This window comes from Phaseolus vulgaris, chromosome 3 (assembly GCF_000499845.2).
Source record: "Phaseolus vulgaris cultivar G19833 chromosome 3, P. vulgaris v2.0, whole genome shotgun sequence".
Lineage (NCBI taxonomy): Eukaryota > Viridiplantae > Streptophyta > Magnoliopsida > Fabales > Fabaceae > Phaseolus > Phaseolus vulgaris.
Window position 1 is genome coordinate 38,270,248 of NC_023757.2, and position 22,505 is coordinate 38,292,752.

The following is a 22,505-nucleotide window of genomic DNA, read 5'->3' on the forward strand; positions in this document are numbered from 1 at the left end:
ATTTTAAATAATTTATCATCAATTAAAATAAAATAATGTAACAAAGGTATTATTCAGTTTTTAATTTCATAAATTTTACAAAACTCATATATTATGCGTCAATAAACTTTATATTTTAAATAATTATCTATTAAAGTAAAATAATGTAACAAAAGTATTAATCAGTTTTTAATTTCAATGATTTGAATAAAAGACTTCAATTTAATGGTTGAATGATTATTTAATAAAAAAAAGAAGTATAAAAATTAATAAAGTGAATAACAAGACCGGGTAGTGTAACCCTCCAAGTGTAACAATTAAAAATGAATTGAGAATTTGGTTCCTGATGTAGAGACGAGTCAGTGTAAATGTATGTAATGAATACAACTTTTTTCCTAAGAAGAAAATCAACACAGCTTTAAAGAAACACCCTGGTTGAAATGGTGAAAGTAATATGCAGGCAAAAGCAAAATCTGCAAAACAAATTATTTTCCAATTCCAAAATCTTGTTTTAATGTTGTTCATTTGCAACAAGTATCCTCTTGCAAGCTTCGTAGCACATGAAAGAAATGCCAGCAGCAGGAACCAATTTTAAGCAGCTTGGTCCCAAACCTCAATAAAGATCCGCAGGTCCTTCCTTTTCAAGTATTGTATGGACTAAAACCTTGATTGTATATAAGTAGGTTTAAAGACCACTTTATAATAAATATAGGGATGAAGCATGTTATCATGCTGTTTTCCATTTAAAGCCCCTGCTTGCATATGCTTACGAACCACCTCAAGTGGAAATGTTGCAGTGCTTGAGAATGCACCAGCACAGCTGATCCAATTACAAGAGTCATCACATTCCCTATGTCCTCCTTACTGAAACCTTTCTTGTAGGCTTTTCTAAGTGTGTCATAAGCTAAATAGTTTGTTGCAGCATAAGGGATCACACCAATTAGACTAGGAGTGAGGCCCTGTACAGTTCTGCAGGACCTTCCTCTCGAATAATTCTCACAAATGCATCGACTAAGTTCTTGTACACCCCTCTCTACAATTTTTGGAGTATTAATTGGCATAAATTTACATCACTTGGACCATAAATGAGAGCAAGGTCATCAGAGAGCTCTGTGAGTGCATACCTGGACAGTAAGACGAGTTTTGAGTAGTTCAAGAGGGTATGTACATAGGGTAGAGCTAACACCAGCAACAGCACCTGCAATTGATGAGGCAGGAATTGGGATCTTTGGCTGTTCACCAGATTTAGGAGATAGTTGCTTTTTGACAGTGTCATACGCAAATAACTGCATTTTCCACAAGATGCCATTATGTGTGTAATGAATTTAGATTACAAAATGTACTGATGGACTCCTACTTTTGCAAGTTGTATTGATCTGTCAGTTAGCCAACATCGAAGTACAAAAGTGATGAATAATATGCAAAAGACAAATCTCTCAGCTAAATATGCATATTAATCAAATATTTGAGGATAAGGAAAAGGACAATTCCGAAGCAACAGGTTCTACGGGAACTCTCATTATTTCAGAAGTAGAAGTTATGTCATCTTGTGTATGAGTGCCTCTGTTACACCATAATGGTCCATGTCATTCCCTAGTCATCTTCCAGCTAATTAGGCCCTAATTTGATCTTCCATGAATAAGAAAGCAATGAATCAAGTCGTTCCAAATAATGGAAATGTGAGATAAAGAAGTTAGTGACATCAAATATCCAAAAATTTACTACATCTATGATGATGTAAAGTATTAAAAAACATCGTGTCTACTCACTCAATGGCCTTGCTAGGCGCAACTCGGATGATGTTCACAAAATTGCCTCTGAACAGGCCCTTCCATCCATCGGTCTCCATAATAGATTGAAACACTTGAAGTGAAGTGTGTCCACAGCTCCCAACCATCAAATGGGTCCTTATGGTCTCCAATGATGCCACGGCTGTTCTTGACACTACACCAGCAATTGCCCCACTCATCAACCTCCTCAATGATGGATTCCCAATCTTAAATTTCAATTTAAACCCCTTCATCTTTTTTTCACTCTTCATACCATGGCCTTCCTCATCACCTTCAACTGCCTCGCCACTCAATAATCCTTGAGAACCCGTGCTTCGAAGACCAGCTTCAGGCATTAAAACATATTTCGAGGAAGAATAGACTAAGGATGGTTTGGTGCCACTGTCTCTAGTACTGGCAGCAGGAGGATTTGGTGAAATCCCACTACCAAATCCTGCTTGACCAACGCTTGCAAAGAAACTAGTGGGACAAACTTCACCCGCAAGAGGAGTCCCATTCAAACTTGATTTCGGAACTACATATTGTTTGAATTTCGTTACCAAATTCAACACCTTGCACTTGCAACCTACCTCTACCTCTACCCATGAATCCTAAATTTCAATATTCGGAACTGCTTCTCTGTTTAAAATGAAGCTTTAAAAGTTTTATAAGGAAAGAGATTATTAAGAATAAATGGGCATGCAAGAATATGCGAATTTAAAACATGATACACCAAGTCAGTTGAGAACGAATAATTCAATTCAACAAGAACAACGAAGAACAAGCCACACAAGATATCGAATAAAGGTGAAGTCAAGAATTTTCGTTGTGTGGTGAATTTTGTCTAACAGAAGCTATAAATTCTGTATCTATCTCTGCATCGGCAATGAAGATATAGAAGGGTTTGGGGACTCTTGCTCGTGAATTTCTAAACAGAAAAGGTACGGAATGAATGTGTCTGCCGCGGGCAATGTATCTAGTCGTTCATTTGATAAATTAAAAGCTTTTTGTCAATTAAAAGATCTAATTCTAATTTTATATAGATGGTAAATAAAGAGGATGGCTACTGATAGATGAAATTAGTCTACAAAACTTGAAACCAGTAAACAAAGTTTCCAAGAACTCTACAAAACTTGTTTTAATGTAATCTAATAAACTATTTCCCATTCGCCTTGCCTTTCTTGAAATTTCCCTTTTTAAAAGGCTTTTTCTCAGTTTTCAATTTCTTGTCAGCTGATGAAGCCCTCCCTTTCTCGTTCCTTCGCTTCTTCTCTTTCTTCACATTGTGCATTGTGACGGCCTAGAATTCAGAGAGTAAGATTTTGACCAGAAAAAAGTTAATAAAATTGGGCAAATTTGAAATCCATTTCACTGAAAGACTCTACTTTACCTTTTCAACATTCAGTATGTTATGAGAATTCTTGGAGATGATCTTGTTCAATATTTTTTCAGTTTGCTCCCTCTCCAGTGATCCTATCCCTGATCCTTCAACCACTGGCAGGAACTAGATGAAAACAAAACAACCAAAGTTAATAAGTCAATTTAGTTAACAATGGGTGCTTCTATATATAAAAATTTACATGGATAAGAGAAACAGTTATCTCAGAGTGTACAGTGCACAACCTTCCGATATTTTCCTTTATGTTTTGCAGGCTTTTCACCAGGCAATTTCTTGTCAAATTTCCCACCACTGGCTGTTGCAGTTGCTGCAATTCCTGCTACATTGCCTAGTTCATCCTTTGTAACTTTCTTTGGTGCTGCCTGAGTTCCTGTTATAGGCAAAGCTGTAGCTGCCAACTGAACATGGCTGCATAATAATTTGTTCAGATTTCATTAAAGATATATATTAAAGAAAACATGAAACACCAGGTCAAAACTCTACAACAATCTAGTCAAAAGTTGACACATTTTTAGGCAGGACAGTTGCCTCTATATTACTCAATTCTAAAGCTGGGGAAATTACCACATGCCTTGAAATTCAGACATATGAAGTTGAGAGATGCCACCATTAAGAACATCATATACCACAAGTAAAAGTAATTCGGGCATTGGAGCATTTAAGGACATCATCTTTTGGGTCCACTAGGACATGTTATCTAGCTTTACCTTTTTCTATTTAAGCACCCACACTCTCTAGAGTACCACAGACAGAATTTAAATGGGTCCAACTAATAATCTCATTTTATCAATAGAAATATTCAACACAGTTAAGAAAATGAAAAGTACAAATTATTTAAGTTTTACATTTTTTTAAAATAAAAACTGACATGGTCCCACTTAAAAAATTAAGCAACTGGTGCTTATTGAAATAAAGGTACAAAGGAGGTTCTTATTAGGCACAGGTGCTTATAAGTAAAAGGAAGGAGTAAACCACCTCCCAATGCAAATTCCTAACAAGTAAAGAAACATATAACTAGTTGATCCAAGACAGTAGTATAAAAATAAACTGCATATATCATTTGAATTTTGTTAAGGTTAGCATAAGAAACTTCAGTAAAGACTTTGTGAATGAGAAAAGAAAGTAGGCAATGGCCCAACTGTCGAAGGTGAGATATATTGACTCAAATCAAATGGCTAAATAAAAGGCCAAGGTCCATGATCCATGAAATAAATTATGCACACAACTATAAGCCAATGATGTATACTATAATGAACAGTAACAAACAGAATTCCCATGCTACGAACAAAATCTTCAACGTTAATTGGAAAACGTTGTGTTACAAACCTTGGTAAGGCACCAAATTTAGCAGCTTCTTTCAAGTTCTGTAGTCGATTTTTATCTTGCTTTTCAATTCTTTTCCTCTTATTTTCTTTTCTCTTGGCAAAAGGATCCTCTTTTGGATCTGCAAAATGTTACAATATCATTATTGATATGACATACATATAGCTCTGATCAATGTACGAAAAAAATCCCAGTAAAATGTGAATTACAAGTTTATATTCATGAAAAGATAAAAATGTTAAAGTCAACAGAATAATAGCATTAAACATCTGCAGTCTAAATAAACATCACATATGATTTGAAATATAGGCATATTATCTAACTTCCAGATTATCAGATGCAAAAAACATTTTCGTAACCAAAAATAACAATGTGCCAAAGTATGGTAAGGAAAGTAAAATCCTCAAATTTTGAAGTCTTAACTGACGGGTATTCCATTAAATAAATATTTAGTTTAAAGCTCTGGTAACCCACAATGCCAACCATATGTTTTGATTAAGCATTGAGTATGCCCTGACATATCTAAATGTTTCTAATGTACAATCTGGATCTTCTAAAGGGTCAGTGGTGGTCTGATTCAGATTTTTTCTCAATAGAACAGTTTTGAGTACACAAACCTTATGCAGGTCTGCCATGAATCATCCTATGTTAGTATTTTATCATGTTCGAACACATTGTAGTGGTTCTGTTGGTGCCCAAAAGTGATAACGTAAAGTAGAATGTCTACAGTCTACACCATATTCATGACCATTAAAGCAACACGGTAGCAGTTAATGAGGAAAAGGGATGTTCGATCCTTTACCATCCGTTTCTTTTGCCTCAATGATAGGTACAGCATCTTCATCATTTGCACGATCATACCCATATCTGCGTTTCCAGGTTCCAGATTGTTCGTCGTACACAATCTTGTCTTTCTTCCGATTCTGTATGCCTGCGACACAGGATAAAATTCATTAGTTCAACTAGTAAAAATTTGAGAGCACTAAGCCTAACACAGACTACATGAACAGCATTGAGATTATTTGAGGGTCACATGGGCAGCATGAATAGACAAACCTTTCTTTTTGGCAAAAACTTCCCATTTAGTAGGAGGCATAGGCTTTGGCAGCTGAAAGCATCACAGAAAATTGATGAGCCAGTGATTTGACTGATTAGACATATAAAAACACTAGAATCAAAGAACCAACGATAGAATCAATACAATTGCACAGCTAATTCGAAAGCAGACACATGTATGGAAGAAGCGGCTTTTATTTAGCCCTTGGAAAGTTACTATACAGTATGAATAAGAACTAGGGCTTATGAGCATTAAAGTAAAATGTAACAAGTACTAGATCATATAACCTTTGAATTAAAAAGAAGAATAAAGATTGGAGTGTGGGATTACATGTTTTTCTCTTGGCAATTTAGTTAGTGGTGGAGGCAAGTTGACCAGGGGGCCATCTATATCTTCGGTTGATGGTAAGGTGAACAGAGCATCTGCGATAGCTTGAACCAAGTGAGTGCCTTTCAGTAAGCATTGCTTGACGAGGTCCGTCCTGTGTTCAATTAACGTAAGCAAGGACAGTGTCAAAAAAGAAAATAGCAAAATAACCCTAAAGACGAAGAGAAGAAGAAGAAGAGGAAGAAGAAGGAGACGAAGAAGAATAAGGCACCTGGAAAGAGGTGGTTGAGAGGGGAAGGTGTGATTGGAGTCGAAAGCCATGAGGTGGCCGAGGTCCACATCGAAGCTGTGCAGTTTCTCACCCTCAATCTCCATCTCCATCACCTTCGATTCCAACAAATGAAACCAATATCAAACCTCGGCGGCGTCGCAGGCGGGTAAGGGTTTAAGGGTTTGTGATATGTTGTGTTACAGCTGTGAGAATGAAGAAAATAGAGAAAACCAAAGACAAAAAGAGGGTTTTGGTGCTTTTGACCAAACTCTAACAAAATTATCAATAAAAATAATTCCAATACTATCAACCAAAATACTAATAGTTATTACACAAATCAAACACAAATATTACACATATAATTCTTCTTTCTTTTTAGTCTATTTTTTTTTAATTTTTTTTAATAAAGTATATTTTTCATTTTCTGATACAAAATAATTCACAACAGCACTAATTAAAAAATTTATGGGGAGTTGTTTCTTCCTTTTTAAAAATGTTTATTTGTTTTAAAAATAGACAAAAATATTTAATGAAAATTATTCTTTTAAACTCTTTCAAAACTTCCTTATTTTAAGTTTTTAAAATTATAAAATTGAATCATTTTAAAGCTTTTCTTATTTTCTGTTTACAGATTTCTGTTAATCAGTTTTTCCCAATGCTTGTAAAACTAGTCTGAACACTAAATCGATAGATATACTGACTCAAAATTCAAAAATTTAATCATATTTAAATCATAAATAATTTTTTTTTAATGTAATACATCACATATTATATATATATATATATAATTATAATAAATAATATCTAAAGAAAAAAAGTAAAATATAAATAAATGACAAGTGAATAAACTTCCTGTATTTTCTCTGATATTATAAAAGAAAATAAATATATTTCTTTCTAAATTAAGATTACTTTTATAAACATATTATATTAAATAAACTAGTAAACATTAAAAAAATATTAATAATTTATAATGAAAAAAAAACATCATATTCTAAAAGGGTATTTCATTAATTTGACATATAAATCAGACGAGTTTTTTTTAATCACTTATTGCGTTAGACAAAAAGCAAATGAATTAAATTCTAAAATATATTCTGTAAAAATAATAAGGCTGTGCATTGTCGACGGAGTGAATGGTATAAAAACTTTTTTCTTTAACAAATTTACTTAAAAAACTCTCTTGAATGACTTAAACAACAGTTTTAGGAAATAAATTTAATACCTTTAATAATCAATAAATATAAAGAATAATAACTATAAGTAGTTAAAAATATAACATCAATAGCTTTTATAGTCGTTCAATTCTACCTTTGTATCTAGTTTGAATTAAAACAACTTTAATTGAATTATTTCGCTATTCATAAAAAAAAATTACATGCATACTTCACATGTGATATACAACAAATACAAGAATGAATAATAATTGAAAATCTATTAAAAAAACAAGTGTAGAAACCTAACATACAACTACACCAAACCTAAGTTTTACAATAAATCCAATAACGAAAAAAGTTTGAATGATATCCCATTTGATATGGTTGAAACTTAAAAAGATAAAGAATATAAAAAGAAGTATAGCAAGATTATAAAGTGTAATCTTCAATCAACAATGATTTCTTGAAAGAATCTATTTAACAATCTATTACTTTAGAACTTGAAGCAATTATATTTTGAAGCAAAATATATAATATTGCATTAAAATATAATAAATTAATTATTATAAGTAATTGATTATCATAAACATTTTAAAATGATTTATTATATTATTTGTGATAATAAAATATGACTCAAAGATAATTGATTACTTATTATTTTTAAGGCATATTTTAAGAATTAAAAATATTAGGATAACGAATTATATGTAGAATAATTGATTGTTTTGTTATTTTGAAATTTAATTTTAAAAAATTAGAGCTTTCAAAAAGTATATATATATATATATATATATATATATAATAAATTTAGAGGAAGTTTATTATCTTATTCTATTTTTTAAGTAAAAGTTTATTAAAGTCTTATCGCGTTTTCATAATTATAATTTTTTTTTGTCTCATTCACATTATCTAATGAGTATATTCATATTTACACAGATACTCGATTTCTTATTTTCCTAAATGTTAATTAAATATTTTTTATAAAAAAATTACAACAAAGTAAACACAATATAATCAAATATTTAATATTAAAATGATGTTTATTTTCTTTTATTTAATGTTAAATATTTAAAAAATAAATATAAGTGCGTAAATATTAAATCACAATACCAAATAACAATTAGATAAAAGTGAAATCATACTAGAAAAGAGTAAAAATAATTAAATATATTTTATTCGATGAAATCAAATATTGCATTTCTTAAAATGCAATACATAGCTTGAACAAAATCATATAAAGAAAAAAAATGTGTAATTGAGGTTGTGCTGAGTAGAAAATACCTTGGAGACACGAGTAAACTTGGTTAATATCGAACGAGTTAAACAGTTGAAAGAGAATAAAACATTTTAGGTGAAAATAAAATAAAACTAAGGGTCAAAGCAGACATAATAAGTTTTTTATTATCAATAAACTAAAGATTTACGTGACTGAACACTTTTCATTAGGGTTAAAATTCTCATATAAAAATAAGCAATAAATAAAAAATATTTAAAAATAGTATAAATGATATAATTTGTATCTTGTAAATTGGTTTATTCATTAAAATTGATATTTTTGTTTTCTTAAATACAATACATAATGTAACGACACTTTTTTTATAAAAAGCATAAATAGTGTGCCCACTATCACTTTCTTCTTCATTCTTCCAAACCACTTTCTCTCTCTCTCTCCAATTCTCTTCTCTCCCTCTCTCTTAATTTCTCTCCCAATCTTCATCTATTTTAGAATCTGATCATACCACACTGTAGCAGAGGAGTTAAGGAACATTTCTACCCGATCATATTTTCAAACAGAGTAAGTTCATTTTTACTCTAAATATCCTGTGTTCTCTGTTTTTCCTTAGGATTTAGTCATCAATTTTGGTGGGGTCAGTTGAGAAGTTTAATCCTCTCAACTTATTCTATTATATACTGAAATTTTGTTCTGTTTGGATAATTTGCATTAGGCCCGTAAATCTTGAAGCTTATCCAAACGGTGGGGAATAAAATTCTAAAAGTTGCTTGGAAGCAAGCAATTGAGGTAAGGGAAGCTAAATTTAATTTTTAATAGCACCCTAGGATAGAAGATCTGAATGCGGAAGGGACGTGGTCCCAATATTGAATTTCTCTTACAGGGATGTTATTTGTTTATATATTGGGTTGTTTGTTTGTATATTATTTAAATTTGTAAAAATATTATATTTTGATGATTTAGTATTAAAGTGTTATTTTTTTCATGTCAAATAGACTTTTGAATATTGTGGATCAATTTTTGAATGATATTGTATGACGGAATGGTATGGAATTGAATTCATACATTTGGGATAATGTATGGACTGATGTTTGTTGTGTATTAAGTATTGATGCCTATGTGGTAACAGAGATCTCCGAGCTTCACTGATGATCTAAGTCACATAGACTAAGATATCAGGTGGTGAGAAGCTGATGGGGGAGTTCATGCACACCGTGACATATGAGATGCACGGCTTGGGTTGTATTGAACTTAACCTGATCCTTTCTGTTGGATTCGCTGGTAATCTTTGGATCAGGTGTTAGTCTCTGGTAGGACTTACTTAATACGGGTCTTCCGGAAGATGTTGTTTGTTGAATATTCTGGATGTGTAGATCCATGTGAGATCTATGTGATTGTTTTGTTGTTGAGATTTGAAGAAGATTGAATAATTTGAGAAATTGATCATGTAACTTGGTTTTCTCTTTTGATTTAATTGTGTATATTATAAAATTCTATTTTCACTAGCTTACCCTTGCTTTTCTTGTTGTGTTTGAACTGCGATGACTGTACTACGTACACGAGCAGATGATCTTACAGGTGTCTGAGGATCAGAAGAGTTTTAGGGCGTTGATTATGAAACTTATATTGTATATATTTGTATTTCTATATGTCCTAATCATGTATGAGGAATGTTTTGAAAAACTTTATGCTTGTATAGAAATAAGTAGAACCTGTATTGTAATAGTTAGATGTATTTTCCGGGGTGTTACATTTAGTGGTATCAGAGCGGTTCATCCTTAGGATAACCTGAGGGTAGTGGGTTTATTTTGTTTCTTCTGCGTGTAGATTTTTGGTTACGTCTAGCCTCAAGACTTAGTTAAAAGTTTCTAATAAGATGTTTGACAAAGTTGTTTTTCTTGAAATCTTGTTGTGTTCGAGTCAAGTTAATTGTTATAAATAAAGATGAAAGTATTAAGAATGAAAAGAATCTTGATAGAGTGGTGAGGGTGCACACTCATGACTAGATCAAGATTATTTTCTATCTTAATTCTAAGTAGCTAGAGTACATTTTAGGGATAAGTTTTGATTGGTTTTTTACTTGTTTCGTATGATTATTTCTTTGAAGTTAATTTGTCTTAAAGATGTAGTTGAAAAATTTTAGTAATTTCTAATCCAATTCTTTATGTGCTTAGTAGATGGCACGTAGACCACCTACTCCTCCTCCACCAGTAGATATGCCCAACTTAGCTCGGGCAATAGAGATGATGGCAACAGCCTTGCAACAACAGAGTGCTACTATGGCACAACAGCATCAGGCCGCCCTTCATCAATTAGAAACAGCTAGATTAGCAGCAGAAGCATCTCAGCTTCATCAACAACCCCATACCTTTAGTCTGGAGGATTTTCTAAGACATAATCCACCCAGATTTAATGGCAAGGTAAATCCAGATGGAGCAGACCAGTGAGTGAGAGACATAGAAAGAATCTTTGAAGCTACTCAATGCCCTGAAGAGAGAAAGTTATCTTATGCCATCTATATGCTTATTGAAGAAGCTGAGTTTTGGTGGATAGGCATGAAGCAAATGATGGAAGACAAAGGAGAAGATGCCACTTGGGAGAACTTCAAAGTAAGATTCCTGGAGGAGTATTTTCCTGATAGTGTCAGGTATGCAAAAGAAATTGAATTCATGCAGCTGGAACAAGGAAATCTTTCAGTCACAGAATATGCTACTAGGTTCAAACACCTAACTAGATTCTACACCCAGACCATGACTGAGGCTTGGAGATGTAGAAAATTTGAGTTTGGATTGAAGCAAGAACTTAAAGAAGTGGTGATTCCTATGTCCATTAGAGATTTCCCTGCCCTAGTGGAGAAAGCAAAAGTAGTGGAGAGTTTGAAAAGTAGTAGTAGACTTGCTAAGCCTCAAGTGGGAGGACCTTCTAAAAGCATGCCTAAATATGAAGATAGAAAGAAACCTTATTTCAAACCTCAATCTTATAGCAGTGGAAGACCCAGTTCTCAATCACCGCCTAGTTTCAGATGTTTTAGATGCGGTGGGCCACATGTTGTTAGATTTTGCCCTCATCCAGTGTCAAATGTGACATGTGATAGATGTCACAGGTATGGTCATGCAACAAAAGACTGTCGTGTCCAATTGGGAGCTCCAAATTCTGGCGGAGTGCAGCAAGTACAACAAAATAGTAATCAAAAACCCAAAGCTACTGGCAGAGTTTTTGCTATTAGTGGAGTTGAAGCTTCACAGTCTGATAGCCTTGTTAGAGGTATTTGTTCTATCCTTGGAACACAATTATCTGTATTGTTTGATTCTGGGGCAACCCATTCTTTTATATCTTTTGATTGTGCTAAGAAACTTAAGTTGCCAGTCCGAGAATTAGAGTTTGAGTTGGTGGTATCTACACCAACAGAAGGTATTATAGTAACTTCTTCCATGTGTGCTGAGTGTTCAGTAATTATAGATGGGCAGAGATACAAGATCAACATGATTTGTATACCTCTAAAAGATTTGGAGGTTATCTTGGGAATGGATTGGTTGTCTGCTAATCATATCCTTATAGATTGTGGTCGGAAGAAGTTAATTTTCCCTAAATTAGAAGGAATGCAGGTTATCTCAGCTCATCAGTTTGAGAGAGAGATACGAGAAGGTGCAGAATGTTTTATGCTCTTGGCTTGTTCTATAGTTACTGATAAAGTACAAAAAGATATGTTTGTAGTTCAGGAGTTTATGGATGTATTTCCTGGACTTCCACCTAAAAGAGAGATAGAGTTTGCAATAGACTTGATTCCCGGAGCAGGCCTTGTGTCAATTTCTCCATATCGGATGGCACCAGCGGAGTTAGCTGAATTGAAGAAACAACTAGAAGACTTATTGGAGAAGCAATTCATTCGACCTAGTGTTTCTCCATGGGGAGCTCCAGTGCTATTAGTGAAGAAGAAAGATGGTTCGTCATGTCTATGCATAGATTACAGGCAATTAAACAAGTTAACAATAAAGAATAAATATCCTCTTCCTAGAATTGATGACTTGATCGATCAGTTGCATGGGGCAGTTGTCTTTTCTAAGATAGATTTGCGCTCAGGTTATCACCAAATTTCAGTGAAAGCGGAAGATGTTCAGAAGACTGCTTTTAGATCAAGGTATGGTCACTATGAATTTCTGGTTATGCCATTTGGGGTGACTAATGCTCCAGCTATTTTCATGGATTATATGAATCGGATATTCAGACCTTTTCTTGATAAGTTTGTGGTAGTGTTCATAGATGATATTTTGATCTATTCTCGTACAAGGGAAGAACATGCAAAACATCTTAGAACCGTCCTGAACATTTTGAGAGAAAAACAGTTATATGCTAAACTTTCAAAATGTGACTTCTGGATGTCAAAAATACAATTTTTAGGACATGTCATCTCTGCACAGGGAATATCAGTAGATCCTTCTAAAGTGGAGGTTGTACTTCAGTGGGAACGTCCTAAAACAGTTACTGAAATTAGAAGCTTTGTCGTGTTAGCAGGATATTACAGGAGATTTAGGAGATTTATAAAAGGTTTTTCTAAAATAGTGGCTCCTTTGACCCAATTGACTAGAAAGGATCATCCTTTTGCATGGACTGAACAATGTGAGAAAAGCTTTGAAGAGTTGAAAAGAAGGTTGACTAATGCTCCTATATTGACAATCCCTGATACCAATCAGTCTTTTGAAGTTTTCTGTGATGCTTCCTATCAGGGATTGGGTTGTGTTCTAATGTAGAATAAGAAAGTTGTTGCCTACGCTTCTCGTCAGTTAAAGGTGCATGAAAGAAATTATCCAACTCATGATCTAGAATTGGCAGCAGTTGTCTTTGCTTTAAAAATATGGAGACATTTTCTTTACGGAGTTAGTTTTAATGTGTTCAGTGATCATAAAAGCTTGAAGTATTTGTTTGATCAAAAGGAGTTAAATATGAGGCAGAGGAGATGGATTGAATTTTTAAAAGACTATGATTTCCAGCTAATATACCATCTTGGGAAGGCAAATGTTGTTGCAGATGCGTTGAGTCGTAAAAAGATACAAATGTCTTCGCTTATGATTAGAGAGTTAGCATTGATTGAAGATTTCAGGAGTATGAATTTGGAGGTTTCCATGTCTTCAAATTGCATTAGTTGTAATACACTTGTTATAACTAATGAATTTTTGGAGAAGGTGAAGGAGAAGCAGTTGGAAGATTCAAAATTGAAGAACTTCATGGGCTTATTAAATACTGACAAAGCTAAAGACTTCTCTTTAGGAGTGGATGGTATTTTGAGATTCAAAAATAAAATATGTATACCAGAGGATAATGAACTAAAGCAAACAGTGTTATTTGAAGGTCATAAAAGCAAACTCAGTTTACATCCAGGAATGACCAAGATGTATCAAGATCTCAAGAAGTCTTATTGGTGGCATGGCATGAAGAATGATGTAGCTAAGTTTGTAGCTGCTTGCTTGACTTGTCAGAAATCAAAGATTGAACATCAACGGCCTGGAGGCATGTTAACTCAGTTAGACATTCCAATGTGGAAGTGGGACAGTATCTCAATGGATTTTGTTACCCACTTACCACGTACTTTGAGGAAGCATGACTCTGTTTGGGTCATAGTGGACAGGTTGACAAAGACGACACACTTCCTACCTATAGACCTGAGAATCTCTATGCGGAAGTTGGCCCAGATTTACATAGATGAAATAGTCAGATTGCATGGTGTACCCTCCAACATAGTTTCAGATAGAGATCCTAGATTCACCTTCAGATTCTGGCAAACACTTCAAGAAGCTTTGGGGACTAAACTCAGACTTAGTTCAGCATATCATCCTCGGACTGATGGACAATCAGAGAGAACTATCCAGTCCTTAGAGGATTTGCTTAGGACTTGTGTGTTAGATCATTTGGGCAGTTGGGATGAAATTCTACCATTGGTAGAGTTCACTTACAATAACAGTTACCAAGCTAGCATAGGAATGGCTCCTTTCGAGGCATTGTACGGAAGAAAGTGTAGGACACCTTTGTGCTGGTTTCAGGATGGTGAGAGTGTGTTAGTTGGACCAGAATTAATACAACAAACCAATGAGAAAGTCAAAATGATTCAGGAAAGATTGAAAACATCTCTCAGCAGGCAAAAATCTTATGCAGATCAAAGAAGAAGACCTTTAGAATTCTCTGCGGGTGAGCATGTCTTTTTTAGAGTTACACCGTTCACTGGTGTAGGAAGAGCACTCAAATCCAAGAAATTGACTCCTAAGTTCATAGGACCTTATCAAATTCTTCGGAGAATAGGCCCCGTGGCTTATGAAATTGCTTTGCCTCCTCCTTTAGCTAACATTCACAATATTTTCCATGTATCCCAGCTACGAAAGTATGTACCTGATCCTAGCCACATTCTAGAGTCTGATTCCATTCAGGTCAAAGAAAATTTGTCATTTAAAGTGAAGCCAATCAAAATTTTAGATTCACAAGTGAAACAACTTCGTGGAAGAAGTATTCCCATGGTGAAAGTATTGTGGGACCTCACCTCTGGAGATTCCACTTGGGAAATTGAAGAGGTGATACGAGAGCATCATACCCTAATCTCTTTCTTGGTAAGTTCATTTTCGAGGACGAAAATTTTTGTAGTTGGAGATAATGTAACGACACTTTTTTTATAAAAAGCAGAAACAATGTGCCCACTATCACTTTCTTCTTCATTCTTCCAAACCACTTTCTCTCTCTCTCTCTCCAATTCTCTTCTCTCCCTCTCTCTTAATTTCTCTCCCAATCTTCATCTATTTTAGAATATGATCATACCACACTGTAGCAGAGGAGTTAAGGAACATTTCTACCCGATCAGATTTTCAAACAGAGTAAGTTCATTTTTACTCTAAATATCCTGTGTTCTCTGTTTTTCCTTAGGATTTAGTCATCAATTTTGGTGGGGTCAGTTGAGAAGTTTAATCCTCTCAACTTATTCTATTATATACTGAAATTTTGTTCTGTTTGGATAATTTGCATTAGGCCCGTAAATCTTGAAGCTTATCCAAACGGTGGGGAATAAAATTCTAAAAGTTGCTTGGAAAGCAAGCAATTGAGGTAAGGGAAGCTAAATTTAATTTTTAATAGCACCCTAGGATAGAAGATCTGAATGCGGAAGGGACGTGGTCCCAATATTGAATTTCTCTTACAGGGATGTTATTTGTTTATATATTGGGTTGTTTGTTTGTATATTATTTAAATTTGTAAAAATATTATATTTTGATGATTTAGTATTAAAGTGTTATTTTTTTCATGTCAAATAGACTTTTGAATATTGTGGATCAATTTTTGAATGATATTGTATGACGGAATGGTATGGAATTGAATTCATACATTTGGGATAATGTATGGACTGATGTTTGTTGTGTATTAAGTATTGATGCCTATGTGGTAACAGAGATCTCCGAGCTTCACTGATGATCTAAGTCACATAGACTAAGATATCAGGTGGTGAGAAGCTGATGGGGGAGTTCATGCACACCGTGACATATGAGATGCACGGCTTGGGTTGTATTGAACTTAACCTGATCCTTTCTGTTGGATTCGCTGGTAATCTTTGGATCAGGTGTTAGTCTCTGGTAGGACTTACTTAATACGGGTCTTCCGGAAGATGTTGTTTGTTGAATATTCTGGATGTGTAGATCCATGTGAGATCTATGTGATTGTTTTGTTGTTGAGATTTGAAGAAGATTGAATAATTTGAGAAATTGATCATGTAACTTGGTTTTCTCTTTTGATTTAATTGTGTATATTATAAAATTCTATTTTCACTAGCTTACCCTTGCTTTTCTTGTTGTGTTTGAACTGCGATGACTGTACTACGTACACGAGCAGATGATCTTACAGGTGTCTGAGGATCAGAAGAGTTTTAGGGCGTTGATTATGAAACTTATATTGTATATATTTGTATTTCTATATGTCCTAATCATGTATGAGGAATGTTTTGAAAAACTTTATGCTTGTATAGAAATAAGTAGAACCTGTATTGTAATAGTTAGATGTATTTTCCGGGGTGTTACACATAATTTGAATGAAACCACAAAATGAAAAAAAAATGTGTAATCAATATTGTGGATCTAAGTGAATTTTTGTGAATTTTAAACAAGTCAAACAATTAAGAGAGGATAAAAAAATCATGTAGCAAGAAAAGAAAAAGAATGATTGTGAAACTAAGAACAAACGAAAATACTTAGTATTTTTTTTAGGTTCCTTAATAACTATGAGTGTTTTAATATTTAAAATGGAATGATTATGAAGATAGAGTTGAGATAAACATGTACACACTACATACATACAATAAAAATAGTAAATAGCGTGGGTGATAAAAATACTCAAATAATTAAAATCCGACGCAAGATCGGTATTATGGTTGGCCTAATGTTGCACAACATATGACAACTAATATCCTGTATGCTAAAACATTTGAGTGGTCCTAGAAACTTACGCAAATTGAGTGGGTTAAGCCTACACAAGCTAGATGATTTGTATCGCTCTGACCGTCATAAAATACAAAATTTCATTTTATTATTTTAGAAAAACAATAGCCTAATTTATGATACATACACGCGGATTAAAATAAATTAAATACGAGAATGGATTGAGTCCACACTATAGTGACATAATGTTTAAATAAAATAATTAAGAGTGTGGGTTGGGCGATCACAAATGGTACTGGTTAAAAAATTATTTAATCTACACTTATTTTAGTATCATTTTAGCAAATACATATTATTATAAAAATGTTAATCATAATATATAGGTTTAAAAATAAAAATAATACCATTTAGAATGTATTTAGAAATGGAATTTGAACTTATTTTTCTAAATTAATATCAAATTAAAATTGAATCAATTTTGAATGAATCCTAATGTCATATTTGTAACTTATTGTATTAAAGAAATAAATTTTCAACACCACTAAATTATACTAAGAATAGTTGCAATTAATTTAAATATTTAGTTCAAATTGAAAATAATATTAAAATTGGATTATAATGTGGTCATGTAATTGAAATCCAAAGTAAAATAGAATGGAAATTTAATTTTAGTTATAATAATAATTACAAAGCAGTCACTCTAATATGAACAAGAAATCAGATTTGAAACTTGCATAGCACATGATATTTATCATTATATAATGTAACGTGTGCACATAAAGATATTGAACATGTTTTTCTAAATTAATATCAAATTAAAATTGAATCAATTTTCAATTAATCCAAATCCAATTTGAGTGAATGTAATGCGTATAATAAATAAATAAAAATTCAACAACAATAAATTATACTAAGAATAGTTGCAACTGATTTAAAGTTTTAGACCAAATTTCAAATTCAAATGAATATCAAAATTGAATTATAACATGTTGTCGGGTAATTGAAATACAAACCCAATTTGAATTATAACATGTATGTCTTGTAATTGAAATAAAAACAAAGTAGAATGGAAATTTAATTTTAGTTATAATAATTCCAAAATAGATAGTCTAATATGAACAAGAAGTTGGGTTTAAAATTGGCATTTCACCTCATGTTTGTCATTGTAATTCAAAGTAATAACATAAAATGTAATGTATAAATGAAAAAATAAATAAGAAGATAACAAAACTATTGTCATACTAGCAATTTGTACTTGATGGTGTTGCTTTTCATAAGGTGAATAGGATGGTTAGGAAGCAAAGATCTAATGCATAAAGACATGTAATATGAATAAAAACGAAATAATACATTTGCATGCAATTCAACAATACACTACATATCTGAATAAAAATAAAATGATCACATACAATTATTTGTAGGAGCAACCATTCAGGTTTGACATATCCTAATTCAGAATCACCCTATAAAAAAACTCTAACAATGAACAATAAATGTCCACTAAAAAAACTCACCTATATTAGTTAAAGTCGTGTTTTAGCTGCACGATACAAGCCTGGTACTTAAAGCACCACAACAATAGTTGAAAAAATAATGACAATTATGTAGAATATTATATCGTTAGAAGGAGTCAAAAAGCAAAGACAACTCATTACAATTAACATTTGCACTAATTATGAAGGTTTTACATCATGCGTTTCAACTCCTCCAAATTATCTTTACCTTAAGCTCACACAACAAGTGTGTTTTCATACTTTCTCATACCACCAAAATCAAGAATACACTCCTTTAACACCCATTGAGGTTAGCAATCTTCAAAACCGAAAATGGAGTTGAAGACTTGACAAAACAAAAACAAAAACAAAAAAGATGGAGATGAAATGTGTTAAGCAGTAATCTAGGTTCAGTTAGTCTCCAAGTGTATCTTTGCCTATATATTTCATAACTTTGTATCAGTTTACTCTTAAGTGAATGTATGAATATTTTACTCTTTTATCTCTCTATGCCTCCACTCATTCTCTCTCCTATTAACATGGTATCATGAGCCTATTTTTTTGACACATGTCTTCATCCCCAACCTCCTCTTCTTCCTCTTCTGTTTTCCTTTCATCTTCTTCTCCGATGGCCTCTGTTCAGCAATTCACCACTCCCATAAACCTCAAACTTGATGAAGACAATTTTGTTCTCTGGCGTCATCAAGTTCTTGCCACTATATGTGGTCTCAAACTCTTGAAGTTTCTTGAAGGAAATCAAGTTCCTTCTTCGTCCCCTTCATCTTCTCCTTCTCCCCCATCAGAGGAAGTTCTTCAATATCAACAACAAGATCAGCTTATCATCACCTGGCTTCTTGCTTCAATGACTACACCGATTCTTACAAAAGTCGTGGGCTTGGAAAGGCTGTCAACATGCTTGTTGCAATCGACTCCCCAATTACTACTGAAGATCACATTGAAAGTATTCTTGAAGGGTTACCAGAAGAATACAATGCATTTATTGTTGCTGTTACGTCACGCACAAATCCTTACTCAATCAATGATATTGAATCCCTCTTACTTGCTCAAGAAGAACAGTTTCAGAGGTATAAGCTTGCACACTTCTCTTTTCAAGCTAATGCTACTTCTGTTCATTCTCAGTATCATCAAAACCCATCATTTCGTCCATTGTTTAATCAATACTCCCGTGGTGGTCGTTTTCCGCATAAACCCTCAAGCGAGTATTCTCGATCTAATGGACCTCGCCCTTTTCACCGTGATTCTTGGACCCCCTCTCCTTCTGGATCCTGGAAACCTAATCGGGTTCGCTGTCAATTGTGTTCAAAAATTGGTCATCATGCGCTTCATTGTTGGCATTGGACTGGTAAGTCATCTTCTTCCAAGGTCATTGCCAACACATCCCAGTTTTCTACTCTATCTCTTGATGATGGTGAACCTTTGATTCTTGGCACACCTTCCACTATCGAAGACCTGCTATGGTATCCGAACAGTGGGGCTTCTCACCATATGACACATGACTCAACTTTGTTTATTGATAATCAAGAATATCAAGGCTCTACAAATGTTAAACTTGGTAATGGTGCAGATATGTCTATCTCTCATATTGGTTATGCATCGTGTGTTTCTCCTGTTACTAACACTGTTCTTTCTTTACAAAACCTTTTACATGTTCCTACTCTCAATAAAAACTTGTTAAGTGTTTCCAAATTTGCCAAAGATAATAATGTTTTCTTTGAGTTCTACTCTGATTCTTGTTATGTTAAACATCAGGTAACCAAGCAAATTTTGTTTCAAGGCATCATTAAAGATGGTCTATACATTTTTCCTGCTCTAAGATCCACTTCTTACTCTGCTAATTACACATCCTTTAAATCTAAAAAACCTGCTCTTCAGTTGTGGCACAACAGACTTGGTCATTGCAATTTTAATGTAGTCAAAAACGTTTTAAATCAATGTAATATTGCTTGTACTTCTAAATCTAGTTTTTGTGATGCGTGTGTTCAAGGGAAAGCTCATAAACTTCCTTTTTCCTTTTCTACAACTGTTTATACTCTTCCTTTACAATTGATATACATTGATATATGGGTCCTGCTTCTATGCATGCTACAAATGGTTAAAAATATTTTATTTCGTTTTTAGATGCTTATTCCAAATTCACTTGGTTGTATTTGCTACACTCTAAATCACAAGCGCTTGTTGCCTTCAAATTATTGGCTGAAAATCAAACTAGTCTTACAATTAAAACTATTCAGACTGATAATGCAAAAGAATTTCACTGTTTTAAATCTTTTTATTAATGAATCTGGTATACAACACCGCTTCACTTGTCCACATACACACGAGCAAAATGGTGTTACTGAAAGGAAGCATCGTCATATAGTTGACATGGGCCTGTCTATGCTCTCTGCGGCTTCTCTTCCTATGAATTTTTGGGGTGAAGTTTTTCTCACTGCTAGTCAGATTATCAATGTTCTTCCATCTTCTGTCATACAGGGTAAAACTCCTCATGAACTTCTTTTTCACAAGAAACCTGATTATACTATTTTTAAAAGTTTTGGTTGTGCCTGTTATCCTCTCCTTCGTCCCTACAATCTTAACAAATTAAATTTCAGGTCTACTTGTTGTTTATTTCTTGGCTATAGTCAATGTAATAAAGGCTACATCTGTCGTTCACCTGATGGTAGAATATATATCTCTAGGCATGTAGTTTTTAATGAAGATATTTTTCCATATTCTATTTCAAAATATGGTTTTTTACTTAACACTGATGTTGCCCCTATGTCTCAAATTACTCCTCCTGTTTTAATTGTGATCTCTTCCTCTCCCTCTTCCATTCCTATTTCTGATTCCATTACTCTGCCCACATCACCTTTACACAATCACACATTGTCACCTGCTGTCACCACTACTGATTGTTTGGTTCCTTTATCTAATCAAAATGTTCATCCTATGACTACTCGGGCTAAGTCTGGTATTTCCAAGGCCAAAATATATATTGCATCTCTTGTATCTGTGCCTTTTGAACCTGTAAATTTCAAAGCTGCACTCCAATCTCCTCAATGGAATCAAGCCATGCAAGATGAATACCGTGCTCTGATTGAAAATAGAACCTGGACTTTGACTCCTCTACCATCAGGAGCAAACATTGTTGGCTGTAAATGGATCTTCAAGAATAAGTATAATGCAAATGGCACGTTTCAGCGACACAAAGCACGTCTTGTGGCCAAGGGATATAGTCAAACTGAAGGTTTTGATTATTCAAAGACTTTTAGTCATGTAATCAAACATACTACTATCAGAGTGGTGCTTGCTCATGCAGTGTCTGCTCATTGGAACATTCATCAAATCGACATCAATAATGCCTTTTTAAATGGTGATCTGCATGAGGATGTCTACATGCAACAACCACCAGGCTTTATCTCTAACAATTCACAACTAGTGTGTAAGCTTAACAAAGCTATTTACGGTCTCAAACAAGCACCTCGTTCATGGTATAAAAAGATAAGTATCACTCTTCAAAGTCTTGGCTTTAATTCCACTACTAGTGATCCATCATTGTTTGTTAGGTTTACTCATTCTTCTTCTTTGTTTGTTCTCATCTATGTAGATGATATCATTATTACTGGATCTGTACCTACTGATATTATTGCTCTTATTTCCACTCTCAATTATGTTTTTGCTCTAAAGGACTTGGGCCCTCTACATCACTTCCTTGGTATTGATGTCTCCACTCTCCAAGATGGATCTTTACCTTTATCACAGCGTCACTATGTTCAAAGTCTTCTTCAACGAACGCAAATGCTTGAGTCTCATCCACAACCTACACCTATGATTACCAACTTAAAGCTTCCACAAAATGCTTCTGCAACCTTTTCTGATCCCTCTTTATTCAGATCCACAGTGGGTGCTCTTCAATATGTGTTCATCACTCGTCCGAAACTCACCTTTTCTGTGAATAAAGTCTCTCAATTCATGCACAGTTCTCAAGAGCATCATTGGAAGGCAGTTAAACGGATCCTACGGTATCTCAAAGGTACATTAGATCATGGGCTTCTTATCAAACACAACACCAATAATACAATCCAGGGCTTTTGTGACTC

At 33.7% G+C, this 22,505-nt stretch overlaps 2 protein-coding genes, 1 long non-coding RNA gene and 1 pseudogene across 3 annotated transcripts; 2 read left to right on the plus strand and 2 right to left on the minus strand.

Annotated features, from left to right (window-relative positions):
- Window positions 1-369: 369 nt before the first annotated feature.
- Window positions 370-2,442, minus strand: LOC137807522 (adenine nucleotide transporter BT1, chloroplastic/mitochondrial-like; annotated as a pseudogene).
- A 310-nt stretch (window positions 2,443-2,752) lies between these two features.
- LOC137807521 (ribosome biogenesis regulatory protein homolog) lies at window positions 2,753-6,445 on the minus strand. Its single transcript, XM_068608205.1, has 8 exons — window positions 6,126-6,445; window positions 5,858-6,008; window positions 5,527-5,578; window positions 5,273-5,401; window positions 4,474-4,591; window positions 3,372-3,555; window positions 3,139-3,252; window positions 2,753-3,048 (listed from the first exon to the last, which is right to left on the minus strand). Exons 1-8 carry the CDS (start codon window positions 6,233-6,235, stop codon window positions 2,905-2,907), a joined length of 1,002 nt encoding a protein of 333 aa, XP_068464306.1. The 5' UTR covers window positions 6,236-6,445; the 3' UTR covers window positions 2,753-2,904.
- A 4,890-nt stretch (window positions 6,446-11,335) lies between these two features.
- Window positions 11,336-15,333, plus strand: LOC137805614 (uncharacterized). The gene is made up of 6 exons (XM_068605555.1): window positions 11,336-11,683; window positions 12,233-12,409; window positions 13,988-14,116; window positions 14,201-14,552; window positions 14,736-15,106; window positions 15,322-15,333. Exons 1-6 carry the CDS (start codon window positions 11,336-11,338, stop codon window positions 15,331-15,333), a joined length of 1,389 nt encoding a protein of 462 aa, XP_068461656.1.
- A 112-nt stretch (window positions 15,334-15,445) lies between these two features.
- On the plus strand, window positions 15,446-16,539 carry LOC137805913 (uncharacterized). Its single transcript, XR_011080276.1, has 2 exons — window positions 15,446-15,593; window positions 16,371-16,539. It is a non-coding gene; the product is annotated as an uncharacterized lncRNA (long non-coding RNA).
- Window positions 16,540-22,505: the final 5,966 nt, after the last annotated feature.

What these genes read in the sequence shown, in the direction of transcription:
- LOC137807521 (XM_068608205.1), bottom strand. Translation starts at nt 6,235, where the DNA reads ATGGAGATGGAGATTGAGGGTGAGAAACTGCACAGCTTCGATGTGGAC. An exon ending in TCTCAACCACCTCTTTCCAG is followed by an intron (nt 6,009 to 6,125) that starts GTGCCTTATTCT and finishes AATTGAACACAG; the next exon opens with GACGGACCTCGTCAAGCAAT. An exon ending in TGAGGCAAAAGAAACGGATG is followed by an intron (nt 4,592 to 5,272) that starts GTAAAGGATCGA and finishes AACATTTTGCAG; the next exon opens with ATCCAAAAGAGGATCCTTTT.
- LOC137805614 (XM_068605555.1), top strand. Translation starts at nt 11,336, where the DNA reads ATGTCCATTAGAGATTTCCCTGCCCTAGTGGAGAAAGCAAAAGTAGTG. An exon ending in AGCAATTCATTCGACCTAGT is followed by an intron (nt 12,410 to 13,987) that starts GTTTCTCCATGG and finishes TTGACTTGTCAG; the next exon opens with AAATCAAAGATTGAACATCA. An exon ending in CTTTGAGGAAGCATGACTCT is followed by an intron (nt 14,117 to 14,200) that starts GTTTGGGTCATA and finishes AAGTTGGCCCAG; the next exon opens with ATTTACATAGATGAAATAGT.